The 18961-nt window shown below is 44.8% G+C and overlaps 1 protein-coding gene across 2 annotated transcripts in view; it reads right to left on the bottom strand.

The window, feature by feature from the left end:
* The window catches only part of LOC308593766 (glutamate decarboxylase 1-like), a 32022-nt gene extending 15710 nt beyond the window's left edge, over positions 1–16312 (bottom strand). The window contains exons 1-8 of one of the 2 annotated variants that reach the window (XM_081206425.1): positions 16155–16312; positions 15368–15424; positions 10718–10852; positions 9666–9908; positions 8050–8140; positions 2785–2897; positions 1157–1272; positions 105–184 (exon numbers count right to left, since the gene is read on the bottom strand). In XM_081206425.1, the coding sequence (XP_081062551.1) occupies positions 105–184; positions 1157–1272; positions 2785–2897; positions 8050–8140; positions 9666–9908; positions 10718–10852; positions 15368–15424; positions 16155–16209 (890 nt within the window). In that variant the 5' untranslated portion in view covers positions 16210–16312. The remainder of the gene's footprint in view (positions 1–104; positions 185–1156; positions 1273–2784; positions 2898–8049; positions 8141–9665; positions 9909–10717; positions 10853–15367; positions 15425–16154) is intronic. The other variant, XM_081206424.1, reaches the window with a different exon arrangement.
* Between the last annotated feature and the right edge of the window lie 2649 nt (positions 16313–18961).

The following is an 18961-nucleotide window of genomic DNA, read 5'->3' as shown; positions in this document are numbered from 1 at the left end:
ATCTAGAATATGAAGAAATAAAGGGTTCACACATCTCTGCAAATGCAAGTAAATTGCTTGAGTGGATATAAAAATCATGCACAAAAAACAGCTGAAGGCCTTACCTTTCATCACACTTGACGACAATAACATTATCCATTCCGATCCCAAGAACCGCTGCAGCTTTCTTTACAGAATAATGGCTCTTAGATAGTAAGGTTGAAAAGGTTAAATGGAGGAAAGATCTCACAACATACATTAGAGCTGAAAGATTGCTCTACGATTGCTTCTATGTTAAAGAAATACAAAGACAGACAAGACAGTCGTCTGTTGACATCTAGGGGAGTACAATTCAACTAAAATACTACTTAAATCATTGTTTTGAGGAGAAGAGTGAACATCATACACAGTGAAACTGCCCATTCCTGTGTTTGCTGGTTTCAGAGTAACCATTCCAAAACGTATATCATCTCTAATACTGTTTTGATCCACAGAGGGAGGTATTGTCACCAGCTCATAAGGCATCCTTGAGATTTCTCTGGTTACCAACCATTATTTTATGAAATTGGCAATGGTCACAGCCCAGTTAAGGCCAGCAATGAGCTATGACTAAGCTCCATTGAAATCAATGGAAGATAAAATCTGATATTTGAAAACTTTCCACCTGGTTTTGCAAGTGAAACAAGGCATAAATTTGAGCTCTTTTGGTCACAATGTGGGAACCAGGCAAATCTTTACAGAGTATACACAATCTTTACTTGAAACTTGCAGAATCAGGTTGTTTGTCTCCCCCCCCCCCCCGAGTTCAGCCATGGAAATGAATAGAGATGTTTGAACTAGGGCTGGAATGAAATGGCCCCCCAATTTATCATGAATTGTTGGCAAATCTGGAGTACCCATTTTGCATGCACGCATAAAATGTTTGTTGCAAACTGATTGATTTCAGTTAGATTTGACTTAGGGTGGCGGTTCTCGCAAGACAAGCATAGCAGCAGCGCATGTTTTTACACACACACACATACACACACAGCTTAAACAACAAGAAAAGAGAAGGTTTATTACTGGTCTTATATAAAGACTTACTAAAATATAACAAGTCTCTACAGGATTATCATTAAAAGGCATCATATCACAGGCAAATAACATCGCATCGTCTTTATTGCAAGTGCATACTCACATGTTCAGAAACAAAGAGTATGATGTCTGGAATGGCTGCCATGCCTTTGGTTTTAATCTCAGGGTAACGTTTATAGCGGGCAACTAGAACACTGTAGAGGTTTGATATGCTGCCCCCTGGAAGACAAAGAAAGAAATTACCGTAAGCATCTGCTTGAATAGCTTAGTCTCCTTGGGAATGAATAGTACAACATAACACATGGGTAGGCAAACTAAGGCTCGGGGGCCGGATCCAGCCCAATCGCCTTCTAAATCCGACCCATGGACAGTCCAGGAATCAGCGTGTTTTTACATGAGTAGAATGTGTCCTTTTATTTAAAATGTATCTCTGGGTTATTTGTGGGGCATGAGAATTCATTCATTCCCCCCCCCTCAAAATATAGTCCGGCCCCCCACAAGGTCTGAGGGACAGTGGACTGGCCCCCTTCCGAAAAAGTTTGCTGACTCCTGCCCTAGAGGGATGATTCATTAAGAACCCTTTCGGGTAAGATGGAGATTAATCCCTATCCGCTAGGAGGAACCTCATTTGGCTTTTTCTCTGAGCCGTGGGTCCCAGGTCCAACATCTTGCTCAGCATCTGTTTGTGGAGTCTGCTGTGCAAAGGGCTGTCCAAAAGAATATGGTCCAGTGAGTTTGGTACTTCCTGACTGCAGGCACACAGGCAGGATTGATAAGGAATTTGCGAGTATCTACCTGTGGTCACTGCGGAGGGGAAAGCATTTAGTCTTGTGAGCATAAAAGCTCTTCATTGGGAAGGAAGTGCTTTGCATATCCTATCATTTTTAATTGCCAATCCTTCTTTTTAAGGACCTCACTCACTCACCAGTTTGGAGCTAATAAGATCCGAGTGTTGTAGTGGCATACAGAAATGTTTGGATGGGTACTTCCATCCAATGTCCTCCTCTTGGGCATGGGAAGTAGAGCAAACAAGGCTGGGAGGAAGCTGGGGTCATTAATCTCTTGCTAAACCATAGTTTTAGGGACGCGGGTGGTGCTGTGGGTAAAACCTCAGCGCCTAGGGCTTGCCGATCGCGTGGTCGGCAGTTCGAATCCCCACGGTGGGGTGAGCTCCCGTCATTCGGTCCCAGCTCCTGCCCACCTAGCAGTTTGAAAGCACTCTTAAGTGCAAGTAGATAAATAGGGACCGCTTTCTAGCGGAAAGGTAAACAGCGTTTCCGTGCGCCTGGCTGGTGCCGGCTCGCCAGAGCAGCTTCGTCACGCTGGCCATGTGACCCAGAAGTGTCTCTGGACAGCGCTGGCCCCCGGCCTCTTAAGTGAGATGGGCGCACAACCCTAGAGTTGGACACAACTGGCCCGTACGGGCAGGGGTACCTTTACCTTTACCTTAAACCATAGTTTAGTGTGATACCTGATCACAGCAAAAGAAAAAAGTCTTTCTCTTTAAAGCTTTGATTTGATAATCTAGCCATACCACTTTCTCGGACTTCTCTGCCCTCCCCTTAAGAAACATGTTATTACAGTGATTTTGAGCCAGTATCTATTCATCTTTCTATACACAGGCTCTCTTCAAATTAATGTTCACATTTTAAAATGTCAGCAAATGATCCATGTCGGTTCAAGGGTTTGAATAAGACTCATTGGATGAATAATAATTTCTGATCTACTTACCGGGAGAAAATATGCCATCTGCTTCACTTTCCCCCCATCCAATAATTTCTTGCATTTTTCGAAGTATGATCTCCTCCATTACAATGAATACTGGGGCTATTTCATAAGTAAACCTAATATTTGTTTAAGAAAACAACAAACAAATGGTAGTCAGAAACACAAAATGAACTCATCAGAATAGCTTGATAAAGACAAAGAAAAACCAATACAAATTTCCACCTCGGTCAAGCAACAGAGAATTGCTCACAGAAACAGGCTTCCACACAGGAAGGGAACATGAATGTATTAAGACACCTGGATTTGCTCATTTGCACCTGTATCTCAAGGTTCACCCTGCTTTGAAGGAATTGGCTGGATGCATGCATATATATATATATATATATATATATATATATATATATATATATATGTGAACATTCTCATCTATGAGGATGTGGTTGTTACTTGGGGTTACTTGTGCACAGGTAGAATTCGATCTGGGGCCTTCACATTTCTTTTTTCATCCCTTCTTTCCTGAAGTACTTTTTCTTACCACCCTCTTTTCCATCTTCTGTGTCAAGGGTGGAGAAACCTATGCCAGTGGTGGGTGGAGCCAGAGGCGAAAGTAGGGATGGTTAGAGAGCAAGAAGTGGGTGGGCCCAGAGGCAAAAGTCAGTGGACTTTTGTCTTTGCACTGTAGGCTACATCTAAGCAACAAAACATCTCAGCTCCATTCAGCTGAGCAAGGGGCATTATCACATACCAGGTGGTTAAAGCACCAAAGGAGGGTACTAAGTAGGACTGATATAAGACCCTGATGTTGGGAAAGATTGAGGGCACAAGGAGAAGGGGACAACTCAAAGCTACCAACATGAGTTTGACCAAACTGTGGGAGACAGTGAAAGACAGGAGGGCTTGGTGTGCTCTGGTCCATGGGGTCACAAAGAGTCGGACACGACTAAACAACTAAGCAACAACAACAAGTAGGACTAGCAAGGGGGTGTGGCCTGTGGGAAGTTCCTGAGGACTAGGCAGTCCATCCCTGTCCTGAGGTTCCCTACTGCTTGTTTAAGATGTTAAATCAGAGTTTAGTTGTTACACTTCAGTTTTAACTTCTACGCTGATGACTGATTCCATGGCATGCAGTGATTTTTTTGGTAGGGGGATAGTTAGGACCAGAGGTGCCAGCTTGCAAGGACGATTGAGTCGGGGGTCTGAGCATCGCACCTCCCTCCCTAAGCTGGGAAGAAGCTTCCCAGTCTTTGGGATGGTGGAGGCACAAGGCCTCCAGGATGCTGAAGCCCTGCTACCTCCTTCCCAAAGCCAGTTGAGCTTTGGGGAGGTGATGGGTGGGCTAGTGGACTCTTTAGGGGATTAGCCTAGTCCCCGTAGTCCATTGACCGCACACCACTGATGATGATGATGATGACAACAGTAATGACAATACAGTCATACCTCATGTTACGTCCGCTTCATGTTACGTTCTTTCATGTTACGTCCCGCGGCGACCTGGAAGTACTGGAAAGGGTTACTTCCAGGTTTTGCCGCTCACGCACGCGTGGATGCACAAAATGATGTCAAGTGCATGCGTAGAAGCGGCAAATCACAACCCACACGTGCGCAGATGCGCCGCTGCGGGTTGCATTCTTTTCATGTTGCGAACGGGGCTTCAGAACGGATCCCGTTCATAATCAGAGGTACCAATGTAATGATATTTTTGAACTTACGCAGGTAACTTGTTGTTAATGGACAGCAGTACAGAATTGCTATACATAATAATAAAACATTATTACTGAGAATGGAAGCCTCCAAGAGGTAGCTGCTATCATCATCATTATCAAGCAACTTTCCCGACAAATGCTTGTTCTCTAACCACACTGAGTGGTCCATGTGGTGGAAGAAAACAAAGCCGCTATGTAACACTGAAGCATTCCTTCCTGGCTTGGCACAGTCCACTCTGCTCCGCCCCACCCCACGCTCCCAAAAAGAGGTGTGTTTGCCAGCGAGCCGGTAAACAAAGCTTACTGAACAGTACAGGTAAGTGCATAATGGGTTTCGAGCCCTGAAGCTATGTCGTTGAGTTTCATGCTCCCTTTGATCAAAATCCCCTTTTGATCACACTGCACTTTGTCTGCATGCCTTGGTCCTTTTATCCTCTAAGAGAGGATAAGAGGACCTTATCCTCATCCTGCACTGCTGGCGCCAAATTCAGAGAACAACATTAGCTAACCGTGGGCGTAATGGACATTTCCATCCACAAAGGTACAGGGAAATATTGAAGTACACAGTACATGTCTAGTGCTTGGTTCGTTGAGAGCACATAAACTCCACCAAGAATGTTCCATTAATAGAAAAGGGAAATGTCATGGTGCTCCACTGAATTCAGGCTGATCTCTGTGCCTAATCAGGAAATGTGGAAAGGGCCATCCTAGTGGAAATTTTTGCTGCTCTTCTCGAACTGCTGCCATATAGCCCTGTCTGTTTCATGTTTGGACTTTGAAGCTCTCCTGAACTTCAGAAGCAGAAAGCTGTGCATCAAAGCGGCAGTTGGAATGAACATGAATTCAAAGGTCCACTGGGCATGTAGAATGGATTGCACAGTTGTTTGGATCTTTGCGTTTGTCTCAAAAGCTCTCCAGACTTATTCTAAAATATCAAACTCAAATGGTGTAATTCTCAGTGACTCATTCTGGTGATCAAATTAAACTGGTTTGGATACAGGCTTAGTTACACTTAGAAGGTGTCCCTTGAAATTGACAGGATTTAAGTTAGCCCAATTGATTTCATTGGGTTGAAATCAATTGCCTTTGAGATGCCATGCCACATAGGAGTTTTAAGAATATTTTTGAAATGTCACTCTTTAAAATCAAAGATGTGCAAGAGTAAAATCCATTGTGAAAGTCTGTCTTCAATTCTGAACAACAACAAAAAGGCTTTTTGGAAAGCTTTTGAAGCCTTTGATGCAGTCCTGCAGTCCAAATTTAGTCAATAAGCTATCTTTGTTCCAAGCTCATTACATAATATTTAAGACATCAGAGGAAAACGATTAAATTTGTTAAAGTTTTCCATAAAAACTTGGCATGGACATTATTCTGTTTATATCCAAAGTTATCAACAGTATTTTCATTGACATTTCTCAGACTCCTTCCAACTTCATCTTTTGAAGAGTTTTTACACAATGCCCACTTTGTTAAAATGTCACTATGGAGACTAATTCTGCTGTTCATAGTGTCACAGATGTAATTAAAGTATGGAGGGTAAAGATTCAGCACTGTTGACCTCTCTAGATGTGTCATTTAAGCACTTAAATTTGCTTACAGCAAAACCCACCAAAACTCTGAAAATTTATATATTTCACCTGCAATGCGGGAAAATTGATGGGATAGTTGTTATTTTAAAAATCTTGTAAAAGTGCAATGCGCATCAGAATTCATTGTGTTATTCTTGCAGGCCGGGGGGGGGGGGAAAGCTCTCTATAAAGAATTTTGACAAGTTTGCATATCTTCTCTGTAAATAGTTGCTATTTATAATTAGGCATGATCCAGCCAAAACTAACAACCATTATTTTTAATTCTTAGTGGACTTTTATTAAGGCAGTCGGACAAACTTTGTAAATTCACAGCAGGAACATGTGGTCCTCCAAGATGAGCTGGTCTACAACTGCCATTGTCTCTGACAGCTGGCCATTCTGGCTGGGACTGATGGAAGTTGGAGTCATGGAAGCTGTCTCATACAGACTCAGACCAGAACATTGGTCTATCTAGCTTCCAATCAGCAAGCCCAAGAGGCTCAGTGGTTTAGACCAGTGAGCTCCTGTTGCTCTGTCCCAGCTCCTGCCAACCTAGAATTCGAAAGCACACTAGTGCAAGTAGATAAATAGGTACCGCTGGGGTGGAAAGGTAAATGGCATTTCCAAGTGCTCTGGCCCTCGTCACAGTGTCCTGTTGTGCCAGAAGCAGTTTAGTCATGCTGGACACATGATCTGGAAAGCTGTCTGTGAACAATCCCTCAGCCTGAAAGTGAGATGAGCGCCATAACCCTATAGTCACCTTTGACTGGACTTAACCGTCCAGGGGTCCTTTACCTTTTACCTCTATCTAGCTCAGTATTTTCTATGCTGGTTGGCTGCGGCTCTTCAGGATTTCAGACAAGAGTCTCTCCCAGCCCTACCAGAAGATGCCAGGAATTGAAACTGAGACCTTCTGCCTGGGACCACTGAGATGAGTCCATGTACATCTTGCAGGCCACAGGCTCTTCACTTTTGATTTAAAGAGTTCTTCAATTGAGACTTAAACATGCTTAACGTTGTCTGAATCTTGCCTACAATAATAGGCTCAGATTACCATTGCTATTGCCCTCATGGCAATCTGCTATTTGTCCTGGAAGATACCTGTAATGTGTATGGGTTGCTCGTGCGTAAGTTGCCGCCTTTCCAGGCTTTGTTGCCTTGCTAAACCTTTCAGACTGGGCAGCCCTTCACTTTGTGGCTGCCTCAGTCGCTAGCAGAATCCGTCAGTGCGCATTTCTTAAATCTTTTACAACATAAAAGTTGTTTGACACCCAGTCTCCTCCTACTCTCTCTGCACGGAAGTCTTCTGCGCAGGGTGGGCGTGGGTAGCGGAGGACCCGTGCTCTCCCCGCTGGTGTCCGGTGAAGAGTCCTGGAGCCCTCTCGCCGATTCCCCCATCAGCCCCTCTATATCCCTGGTGTTGCGCTGATTTGCTTCCCCATCTGTGGAGCTGCCTCTCTCCCTGCTGGGCCCTTCTCCAGCATCATTTGAGAGCCTTCCCTCCGCCTCTAGCTCCGATGTCAGTTCCCTGACAATACCACTTGCTGCAAATAGTGTTTTCAAAGCAATAGCTGAAGGAGTAGCATTTTTTGTTTTTAAAAGAGGATATGGAGTGAAGAGCTTGCTCACTCTCCTCTCCTGCTCCAGTCCCAGTCCAGATCAGGATCCCCACACAGAGAGATGCATGTTAAGAAGGAGATGTGACAGGTGCTAAACATGTTTCTTTTTAATCATATCATTTGGCCCTAAACTGAAGCTTTTGTTATTTCAGTAGAAACTGGGCTCCTTAACTCCTTTTTTCTTTCTAGTTTTCCATCCCTCTGAGTCCAATAAGCCAGTCTTCCCAATGCATTTCATAAACGTATTTAGTCTCTGTTTGCTGGATCTCATACATCCTTTGCATTCTTAAAGAGCAATAATAAAAAAGGAGTTTGGTTTCGCTGTTGTTACTTAATTCAGATTAATCTTGTATAAAAATGACAATCTACAGTACATACATGTTTGTATTTGCTGTAGCCGTCAGCCATTCCCCAGCAAGTCCTATAATGTCAAGGCCACTGGAAAGTTGGTTGAAGTAACGAGGATGCCCTGAAATGTGGATAAATTGAAGATAAAACAGGTCGTCCTTTTTGAAGAAATGTTAGGGGCACATCACTTCATCAGCAAAGTTTCTAATTTGTTAGGGTTGCCATATTTCAAAAAGTGAAAGACGAAAAAAAGGAGCTTTTGAGCTATTTTTAAGGAAATTCACCAAAATCTAGACTTCCAAGATGGATTTTCCCAGAAATTTCAGTGATTTCCGACTGGACACTGTTCTGACTGCTGTATTCTGGCTATGTCCAGGTAATTCTAGACGTATGGCAACCCTAAATTAGTGGTAGAAATTAGTGGCAATTAAAATATATTGTGAGGAGGGAAGAAATCCCTAGATACCAGCCTCGAGGGGTTTCTACATAGTTAGGTAGAGCCAAGGGGGGGTGTTTGTACAGGGAGGTACAGTAGCAACTGTGGTAGAAGAAAGCTCTTGGCTTATGTGGATAATTCATTAAACACACACACAAACAGAAATGAACATCTACTTAGTTTCCTCAAGACACCATAGTCCTCAATGACCTTCACTCCAAGAAAACCAAACTCTGAGTAAGCGTTGGAACCCCCTGAAGTCTCACCACTTGGAGATTGTGACATGTGCAACCATATGGCTCTTCCATAAAAGTGAGGAGGGAGAAAGAAGAGCACAAGAATTCAGCATATGTCTAAAGCTCTTGGGTCACTTATTACCGTATTTTTCGCCCTATAGGATGCACTTTTTCCCCTCCAAAAATGAAGGGGAAATGTGTGTGCGTCCTATGGGGCGAATGCAGGCTTTCGCTGAAGCCTGGAGAGCAAGAGGGGTCGGTGCGCACCGACCCCTCTTGCTCTCCAGGCTTCGCGGACCTCTCCGCAAGCAACGGGAGCGCTCCCGCTGCTTGCGGAGAGTTGCCTGCATGCCGAAGCCTGCGTGCACTAAGATCAGCACGTCCAGGCTTCGCGGACCTCTCCGCAAGCAGCGGGAGCCAGCGCTGGGCGACCACGGCTTGCAGAGAGCTGCCGGTTTGGGGGCTGGGGTCGGGGGAAGCTCGGGCCTCCCCAGCCCCGCGCCTGGGGGGGAAATAATTTTGTTCCCTTTATTTCCCCCCCAAAAAAAAAACTAGGTGCGCCTTATGGGACGGTGCGTCCTATAGGGCGAAAAATACGGTATACTATGTGCAAGTAGAATGGTGCTGAATGCAGTCATTTCTGCAGCACATAAACAAGACCAATGGGCAGATGAATGTATGTATGATCTGGCCCTATGTCTACCCTGAAAACAGAAAGTTTGTAAGCCACCAGACTGCAATAGGAAGACGCATGCTAGAGCAGCATGAACAGATCAAGGTGGTCCGCCATCCTGTTTCCCATGTTGGTTGGCCACATGTCTCTGGGAAGCCCACAAGTTGGGCAAGGAGGCAATATCCCTTCCCTGTGGTTGACTCCCAGCTCCTGCCATTCAGACACATGCTCTCTGTGAACCCAAAGTCCACATGGCTGCTAGCCACTGAAACAATGCTGTATAAACACAACGAGCAGTTACCTGTTTTGACTCCATATTTCAAGGTATCCCTACAGTCAACAAGTATTTGTTCCAGAGGTTCTGGCTGATCCGAAAGTTCCACGCTGAAGCCTTCCAACCCTTCCAGAAGCTGGTGAGGGTGGTGGAAATCCAGCACTTTCGTCTTTCCATCGTAGGTCTTTTTGATGTAACTCAGGAGAATACCCACAACTTCATGCAGGAAACGTTCTGTCAGTTCCTCGCCATTCTGATTAGGCAAAAGATCTGGGAGTTGGAGGAGAGAAATTCTGTTTAATGATGTGTAGGATTCAGGAGAAGACTTGGGGCAAAGGCAGATTTGCACGAGGTTGCACATTTAAATCTACAACTGGATAGAAAAATGGGGTCAAGCTTCTCCCAACCATTTTAACCCATGGTCCTTCCATCCATCCCCTGCCCCAGTCCCAGCAAGTAGGACTCCATGTGCACCACACAACAGGACCTTGAGATGAATGGAAGGAACACATAATGACTGTTAAACAGTGATGGGGAAATGGTGACTCTCCAGATGTTGGACATCTGGACTTTATCTCCAGCTGTTGGCCACTAGCCTCAACTTTCAGAGGACCACAGGTTCCCTACCCCTGCTGTAAAAAGTACAGGGGGAGAGTCTCCAGCTTCAGCATCAGCATTGCTTCTTTGCATGCCACCTTTCCATAGTTCCAACCATGCTCCAGGTGGCTTACAATATGCAAAGATATACATAATTTCAAAAATAAGAGAACAGTGGTCACAAGTGATAAATAAAAACTTATTGAAACATACACAACAAAATTAAACAATCCCCACATGCTGTAATAAGATTTTAAAATTGGTATACAAAAATAACACGAGTAATGGCAAAACTAGCATCTCCAAAATTAAATATGGACCACAACAATGACCCCTAAACAACACCCCGCTTCTAGATTCTGCAGACATCCTGAGAAGCAGGTCTTGAAGGATTCACAATGGGGTGATTCAGAAACTGATATATATATATATATATATATATATATATATATATATATATATATATATATATATTATCCTACCTGACTCAAAGATGTTTGAAAAATTGGTCACAAAGCTCTCAATGGTAGAATCTTTCTCTCTCTCTTCACTTTCTCCCTGGAAGCTAGAAAGACGCTTTTGTCTCAGTGGGTCAGGTCCAGTACTGATCTGTTTGTCTGGAAATGAGGAATAAAAAAGGTCAATACAAAGGATAAGTAAGCTTGCTAAAATAGTCATACCCAGTTTAAAACTGCAATGCCCCATCGCTGTATTGGATCAGATTATTACGTGTGTGATCTTTGCTGCCTGTTTTGTAGTATCTTCAGCTTGTAAACCTCCTTGTGTAAATTGCCCTCCATTCCCCTTCTTTTGACACACAAACATCCCCTGTCTCTCAGCCACAGCTGCGCCAACTTGGGCACCACACTGTGGGCTCTCAGGGTGTGCGCCACAGAGTGGCATGTGTGCTCCGACACCACAGTGGTGCCTGGGGCCTCTGTCCATGGCTGCAGTGGGCCCCTTATAGGCCCCGCATCAGTGGCACATCCCAGTCCAGCCGCTGCCTAAGCGCCAGAGGTAAGGCAGTAGCAGCAGCCTGGGGGTGAAGGCCAAGCAGTGGTACTAGTGGGGTACAGAGGTCAGGCACGCACAACAACATTGTGGTTGACCGGCTCCCCAAGGCCCCCTGGAGTTGGTGCCAGTGTTCTGGTCTATGCTTGATTGGCAGACTCACGCAAGCCCTTTTCAGGCATCCTAATGCCTCCATAGCATCTTAAAAAGCAGAGACATCACCTTGCCAACAAAGGTCCGTATAGTTAAAGCTATGGTTTTCCCAGTAGTGGTGTATGGAAGTGAGATGTATGGAAGAAGGCTGATCACTGAAGAATTGACGCTTTTGAATTATGGTGCTGGAGGAGACTCTTGAGAGTCCCATGGACTGCAAGAAGATCAAATCTATCCATTCTGAAGGAAATCAGCCCTGAGTGCTCACTGGAAGGACAGGTCGTGAAGCTGAGGCTCCAATATTTTGGCCACCTCATGAGAAGAGAAGACTCACTGGAAATGACCCTGATGTTGGGAAAGATGGAGGGCACACGGAGAAGGGGAAGACAGAGGACGAGATGGTTGGATAGTGTTCTCGAAGCTACCAGCATGAGTTTGACCAAACTGCAGGAGGCAGTGGAAGACAGGAGTGCCTGGCGTGCTCTGGTTCATGGGGTCACGAAGAGTCGGACACGACTAAATAACTAAACAAAAACAAATGCCTCCATGTGATGAGATCAGAGTGAAGGGAGAGCAGGAACCAGTGCACTAAACTTGTCCCACCTGTTGCTCAATTTGGAACCCTGGAAGGTGATGCATAGTAAAAATGCACACAAGAGTACTATGGGGAGCAAAGAGTTAGTGACTCCAGGAGACTAAAGGTAAAGGTACCCCTGACCGTTAGGTCCAGTCGTGGACGACTCTGGGGTTGCGACGCTCATCTCGCTCTATAGGCCAAGGGAGCTGACGTTTGTCTGCAGACAGTTTTTCTGGGTCATGTAGCCAGCATGACTAAGCCGTTTCTGGCGAACCAGAGCAGCGCACAGAAGCGCCGTTTACCTTCCCGCCAGAGCAGTACCTATTTATCTACTTGCACTTTGACGTGCTTTCAAACTGCTAGGTGGGCAGGAGCAGGGACCATGCAATGGGAGCTCACCCCGTCGTGGGGATTCGAACCACCAACCGTCCGATCGGCAAGCCCTAGGCTCAGTCGTTTAGACCACAGCGCCACCCGTGTTCCTCTCTCCAGGAGGGTACATAGGATGAAATCATCCTTTCCACCTGTTCTGTGGTCTCACCTATTCCTTTGCTCTTTGTGTGCTTAGAGAACACCAGGATGAATCCCAGTAGCCAGCTTTTGTTTCGCAAATTCTATGGCACTGCTCTGCTCAATAGCAAAATACAGCCCTCCCTTGCTATACTGTACACAATCTTCCACACTAAAGAAGAAGGGGTGAGGGAAGATCTCTATCAGAGCTTGCCGCCTGACGCAGTTGCCTCACTTTGCCTCTCACAGTCCTGTGAGAGACTGTATTTCCATGGCCTAACTTTGTGCTGCACTTAGTGCTTCACCAGGTCAGGTATAGCCTCTCCTTCCCTTATTCTCTTTCTTAGTGTGGGTCTGTGGCACATTGTCACACTCACTCTTCAGCCTTGGGTATGAAGGTTTTACCCAAGGTATGTGTATACTGCATTGGCTGGTTATATAGGTATAACCTCATACCTTCCAACATTTCTCCGATGCTATTTAAAATTAATTTAGCAGAACTCAACTCCAGAGACAAAACAAAACAAAACATGAAACATCTGATATTTGTTTTAGTGCATTTGATTTTTGCTGAAATTTTCTGCACGGGGAAAAAAATAGATCATTTACACAGTTAATGACTCAGTTTTACCTGCAAAGCACAGGTGCCTACAAAGATATTTGCATACAATCATCTGAAGGGGCGAAATTGCACCTGCTACAAATAGAAATCTACATTCTACGTGTTAATCCCCCGTTTTTCTCCTAGTGTGTTTTATGGCACATTTTACAATGTGGCTTTGTCATTAAAATATACTGTGCTGAAAATGTAAATCTGTTCTCATTTTGCCCAGAATCCATTTTGGTACATTTAATACCTCAAATGAAAGCGTGAGTTGTAAAGCGACTTTTTTTTCTTTCCCCACTCATGCAAAATGACTGTGAAGTAATTTCAGAGACATAATCTTTTCCTTCTAACCACTTGCAAAAATTTGATAAGGGCGAGGGGTGTGGGAGTGGAAAGATAGAGAGAAAGAGAGAAGAAAAGTGTCAAATTATATCCCTGGACAATTAGCTATTTGCAGTTGCATGCCTTCCGCAGCGCTTCATATTTCCATGTCATTCTTCCTTTTCATATTTATAGCATCTTTGAATGTACTGCCAGTGCTTTTGGAAAGTTACGTATTTTCACTGGGAAAATCTTAAAAGGAGAAATGGTGAGGCAGTGGGTGTCCCTTTGTTGGCAGTGATGCATTGTCTCTGTGTGCAGATCCTCAACAGCCATAGCTGAAGAGATTGAGTTACTGGCCTGGGAGCTCAGTAGGAGACAGAAGAAGAAGAAGAAGAAGAAGAAGAAGAAGAAGAAGAAGAAGAAGAAGAAGAAGAAGAAGAAGAAGAAGAAGAAGAAGAAGAAGATAGTAGTAGTAGTAGTAGTAGTAGTAGTAGTAGTAGTAGTAGTAGTTTGGATTTGATATCCCGCTTTATCACTACCTGAAGGAGTCTCAAAACAGCTAACATTCTCCTTTCCCTTCCTCCCCCACAACAAACACTCTGTGAGGTGAGTGGGGCTGAGAGACTTCACAGAAGTGTGACTGGCCCAAGGTCACCCAGCAGCTGCATGTGGAGGAGCGGGGAATCGAACACAGTTCACCAGATTACAAGACCACCGCTCTTAACCACTACACCACACTGGGGAGCACCCTAATAAGAAACAAGAGGTGGTAGCCAGAGTCCTGAAATTGGGAAGTTATGGCTTGGATCCTAATGAGGCAACTATGAATGAAAGGGCTCCTTCCCTTCAGAGCTCTGACTGAGGATCTTGCCTGCTTAAGGGAGGGGGGCAATTTTCACAGATACCCCCTTCCCCCGAACCATGTCTCATACTGCCCCAGAGGGTCCCCTAAATCTACCTGCCCTCTGGAGAATGTGGGAGGGCACAAGAGGCTATAGGGGGGAGCATTGGAGCCAACTCCTAGGGGTCAAGGTCCCATTGGCTCCCCCAAAAAATATCTGAAGGGGGATGGCCCGCCCAAACTGATAGATTTTGCCATTCAAATGGTGTGGTGCAATGTGTCATGTGATCGATTGTGCAGGGCAGGGCTTACCTGCCCCCCCCCCATATTTTATTCAAGTTGGGGTCCCCTGGAGGGGGGGAGAAGGGGTCAATGAATGTCATCTCCCCTGCCCCATTCTGCTGGGTGAAGCATCACTCAAACAGATCTCCATTTAGAGAGACTCCCATCAGCTGGAAGTCTCTCTGGTTTGTAACACAAGAAAATCTTTAATTAAAAACTAAGAAAGAAAGAAAGAAAGAAAGAAAGAAAGAAAGAAAGAAAGAAAAAGAATCCAAGCCATTGAAATGACTGTCATTAGCCAAAGGTCTTGGATTGCATAATGATTGATTGATTGATTGATTGATTGATCTAAGCATCTCCTACTAAAGAAAGTACAGAAAGACAATACTGTATATGTTTATCCCTGAGGAGGAGGAGGAGGAGAATTTGGGTTTAAATAAGTGTTTGCTGGATGGAATTCCATAGCAGAGATTCGCAGCAGATCATCCACAGCCCAGATAACCAATACAGTACCCTCCAAAAGTTGTTGAACTGCAACTCCCATCAGCCCCACCAAGCCCAGTCAATGGTCAGGGAAGGTGGTAGTCACGATCCAACCACATCTGAAAGTTGCCCCATTAGCAACCCATGTCATAGAGATTTTCTGGACAAACGTCCGGTGTTTCTCAAACTTGAGTCCCCAAGCTGTTGTTGGACCACAACTCCCATCATCCCTAAGCAATGGTCCTGCTAGCTAGGGATGTTGGGAGTTGTAGTCCAACAACATCTGGGGACCCAAGTTTGAGAAACACTGTGGGATAGACCAAAAGTATTAAGACTCTACAGACCTGGAAGAACATCACAGGACCCATTCTCATGTTGCATTTTTAGATTTGTGTCTGCATCTGAATACAACGAAAAGAAATGTGAAATCTGAATCAGCTCTGTGAAGTCTGTCTTTACATCTGTACAGCAACTGAAGAAGAAGCTATGAGAAACCACCAAAGATTTCTTAGAAAAGCTTCCGTTTAACTGTTGAAAATTAACAGCAGAAAAATTTATTTCAAGAAAGCGCACATGAAACATTTCAGATAAAAGACTGAGCTCCTATATGCCTGATAAAAATTAGTTACCTAATAAATTAGTAAAAATTAGTAAAAGAAAACTTATAATTGTTCCTTTTTTGGGGGGGGAGGTTATAAAAAAACCAACACATCGCCACCCCTTGTTAGCAGGAAAGAAAGAAGGAAGCTTTTAAGATTTAATTTCTTTCCTGACAGTTTAAAAACAACAACACCATAGCTTCTCATCATATATAAAGCTGCAGGTGGCTTTTGAGGAAAATAAACAGCAGGGATGAGGAAACAGCAGCCAAGAGACCAATCTGTGCTTGTTGCTCTTGTCTTGCATTGAGGATTCTGACCCCAAATGTTCGGAACCTCACAACCGCCACCCAAAAACTTTGAATGACTTGTCTTTCGCTTTTTAAAATGTACCAGTACAAAACGGAAACCGTGTCCCAGACTGCCTCTCCCTGACAAAGTCATCCTCAAAACAGATTGCTATTTTTAGACGTCTTGAACAGCTAGATATTTTTTAAAAGTAATAATCTGCTAATGATATCTGTGCACTTACTTGTTCTGTTGTTCACCGTCTGGAAATCCATTTCTTTGCCGCTCTGAATAACCATGCACGGCAGAAAAATATCCAGAGTACTAAAAAGTGCAATTTCTCAACAGCCCTAATATGGACAAACACACAATTCTCAAATGTATCTGCTGCTGAACTAATTTGTTTTACATAGTTTGGTATTTGTTGAATAGATAGTGCCTCTGGGCGTTCCAGTTACTTGTTAAAGCGAAAAAGGGTGGAGACAAAGAATTCTGATTTCCTTTGTGTAGGCTTTCTTTTTTTTTTTTTTGGCATTGCTGGCTTAAGGCTCTTAGGATTCTTTAATTATTTGTTAGGTCAAATGCAAGGAATATTTTTCCTTTCTGCTGTGCTCCTACTCTCCCTGCCAAACACACAGACATCCCTATACATTCTTTGCAGCAGTTTGATAACAATGACCGCTCCCCACATCAAATGGGGGGCGCCCTTTGCGTGGTCATGCACAGCCCCCCGGATCCTAGTGCGGCTCCTGGTAGTAGGGGCTGGCTTCGCCCTCCCCAGGCTGGATACCTGGAGGTCTCCGCCTACCTCAGCCAATCGCCCAATCCCGCCTGGGGAGGAGTTGCCAGGGAATTGGCCAGGTGAGGCGAAGGACCGCCCTGCCCACACAACAGAGGGAGCGTCAGTTGGCTCCAGAACTTTTCCCACCCTGCCCTCCCTCAGTTAAACCTTCTTTTGCAGGTTAACCTCTTCTCTTTGTGGCTTAGGGCCCTCGTATTTACGGGACCGCCTCTCCTGGTATGCCCTGCAGAGGACCTTAAGGTCCATGAATAATCATAGTTTAGATGTCCCGGGCCCTAAGGAAGTTAGATTATCCTCCACCAGGGCCAGGGCCTTCTCAGTGATGGCTCCGACCAGGTGGAATGCTCTGTCCCATGAGACCAGAGCCCTGCAGGATTTTTCCTTCTACAGGGCCTGTAAGACAGAGCTATTCCACCTGGCTTTTAATTTGAACTTACCCTAATCTTTTATTCCCCTTCCTTTCCTCCCCCTCCCCTTTTTATGAAGATTACCCACTCTGGGATCCCACAGCTAATTCTCCCCTGGTCTCCTCGCTGGCCCAAATAGGACTAATTTAGCCAGGTAGCCCTGGTGATCATCTAATGTTTATTGGATGGATTTCCCCCCTAAATTGATTTTTGAATTCTGAATTTATTGTTATAAATGTTTTATACTGTATTTTATGCTGTTTTAAATATGTTGTTAGCCACCCTAAGCCCGGTTTTTTTGAACCGGGAAGGGCGGGGTATAAATAAAAAATTATTTATTTATTTATTATTCTCCATAGGTACGCGGGCACTGCTACGTCATGGTCTCTGTTGAAGGGCCGGAAAGGAATTTTCCTGCATTGGCAGGTTAGATTAGCCTCAACCAGAGCCAGGGCCTTTTCAACACTGGCTCCAGCCTGGTGGAATGCTCCTGTCTCATGAGACCAGGGCCCTGCAGGATCTGATTTCTTTCCACCTGTAAGACAGAGTTGTTACGCCTGGCCTTTAACTTGGAAGCAACTTGATCCCCTCCCCCTCTTTCCTTTTCCTCTCTCCTTCTGTGATGGAACTCCTATTTGGGGACTTCCCTGGCTTTTTTCTGGCCCACATAGGACCAGTCCAAAAAGTTGGCCTTGGTGAAGATTTGATATTTTCATCCTCCAAAAGTTTTTGATTTGAGTTTCTATTGAAATGAGGCTGCATTGGGACTTCCGGGTTGGTGCGATCTGGAAATGGCGGATTCCCTCTGAGCTGCGGAGGGAATCTGCTCAGCTGAGGATGGGTCTTGCCGCGCCGGTGACGCGGGGACCCTTAAAAACCGCAGGTGCTGAAGCCTGCGGACTGAAGACTCGGTGGGCGCCTTAAGCGCCCCCCGACTCACGAAGAGCCTTTTTAAAGGCTGCGGAGAGGGTACGGAGGGTGGCGTGGCGCTGAGAGTCGATCGCTACCTCGGTTGAGCGAAGCCGCGAGCCATGACTGGAGAGCGCTGACTTCCTTCCTTGAAATTCGGACTGAAAAGAATAACCCGTGAGTAAGACGGAATTGGATTTTAAGAATATTATCCCGTGAATTTGAGACGACCGGGGTGTGTGCTAAAAGGAAGTCCACCCCCCCCCTTTTGCAGACGACCTAAAGCAACGACTTAAGAACTAAGCTGGAGAGCCTACCCTTTGTGGGGTGAGTTAAAAAAGATCTTAACTTCCAAGATTTGGCAAACAGAAATTTTGAGCTGGAGAGTGGAGCTTTGGAAGCTTTCTTTCTGTTGTAAACAACCCCCCCTCCCGGGCCCGGGAGCGTCCTGTTTTTGAGCTTGTGGAAGAGGTGCGGAGTTTGACAGCTGTCAAAGCTGTCAAACGGACAGTTTAGAGTGGAAAAATTTGTTATTTAAGATCCCTCTGGACTAAAATGAGTTACAACTGATCTAAAATTGTTGGAAACAAAGTAATAACAATAAGTAAGAGGATTGTTGGAGAAAGATTACTAAGTAACCAGATTCCCTCTAGGGGGAACTCTGTGAAACTACAATGGCTGTGGATGGAAAGTTACTAGTGGAAATCGAAAGAATGTTTCATTTTGTGGGAATCTTACAAGAGCAGAGTCTAGCTATGAATAAACAACTTATGGCCTTGACTTCTGGAACAAGTAGCTCTGCTGAATGTATTGAGGACCTGAATGAGAAAGAATCCACAGCTGAATTGGAAATGATATCAAAAGAAGTGGAAGGGACTAAACAAGAAAAAGAGGAAACAAAGTTGGAAAGCACCAACCAGAAGCTGACATCTG

The sequence above is a fragment of the Podarcis bocagei genome (assembly GCF_964188305.1).
Source record: "Podarcis bocagei genome assembly, chromosome: 8".
NCBI lineage: Eukaryota > Metazoa > Chordata > Lepidosauria > Squamata > Lacertidae > Podarcis > Podarcis bocagei.
Note: the sequence above shows the minus strand (reverse complement) of the source record. Positions and strands in the feature narration are given on the sequence as shown.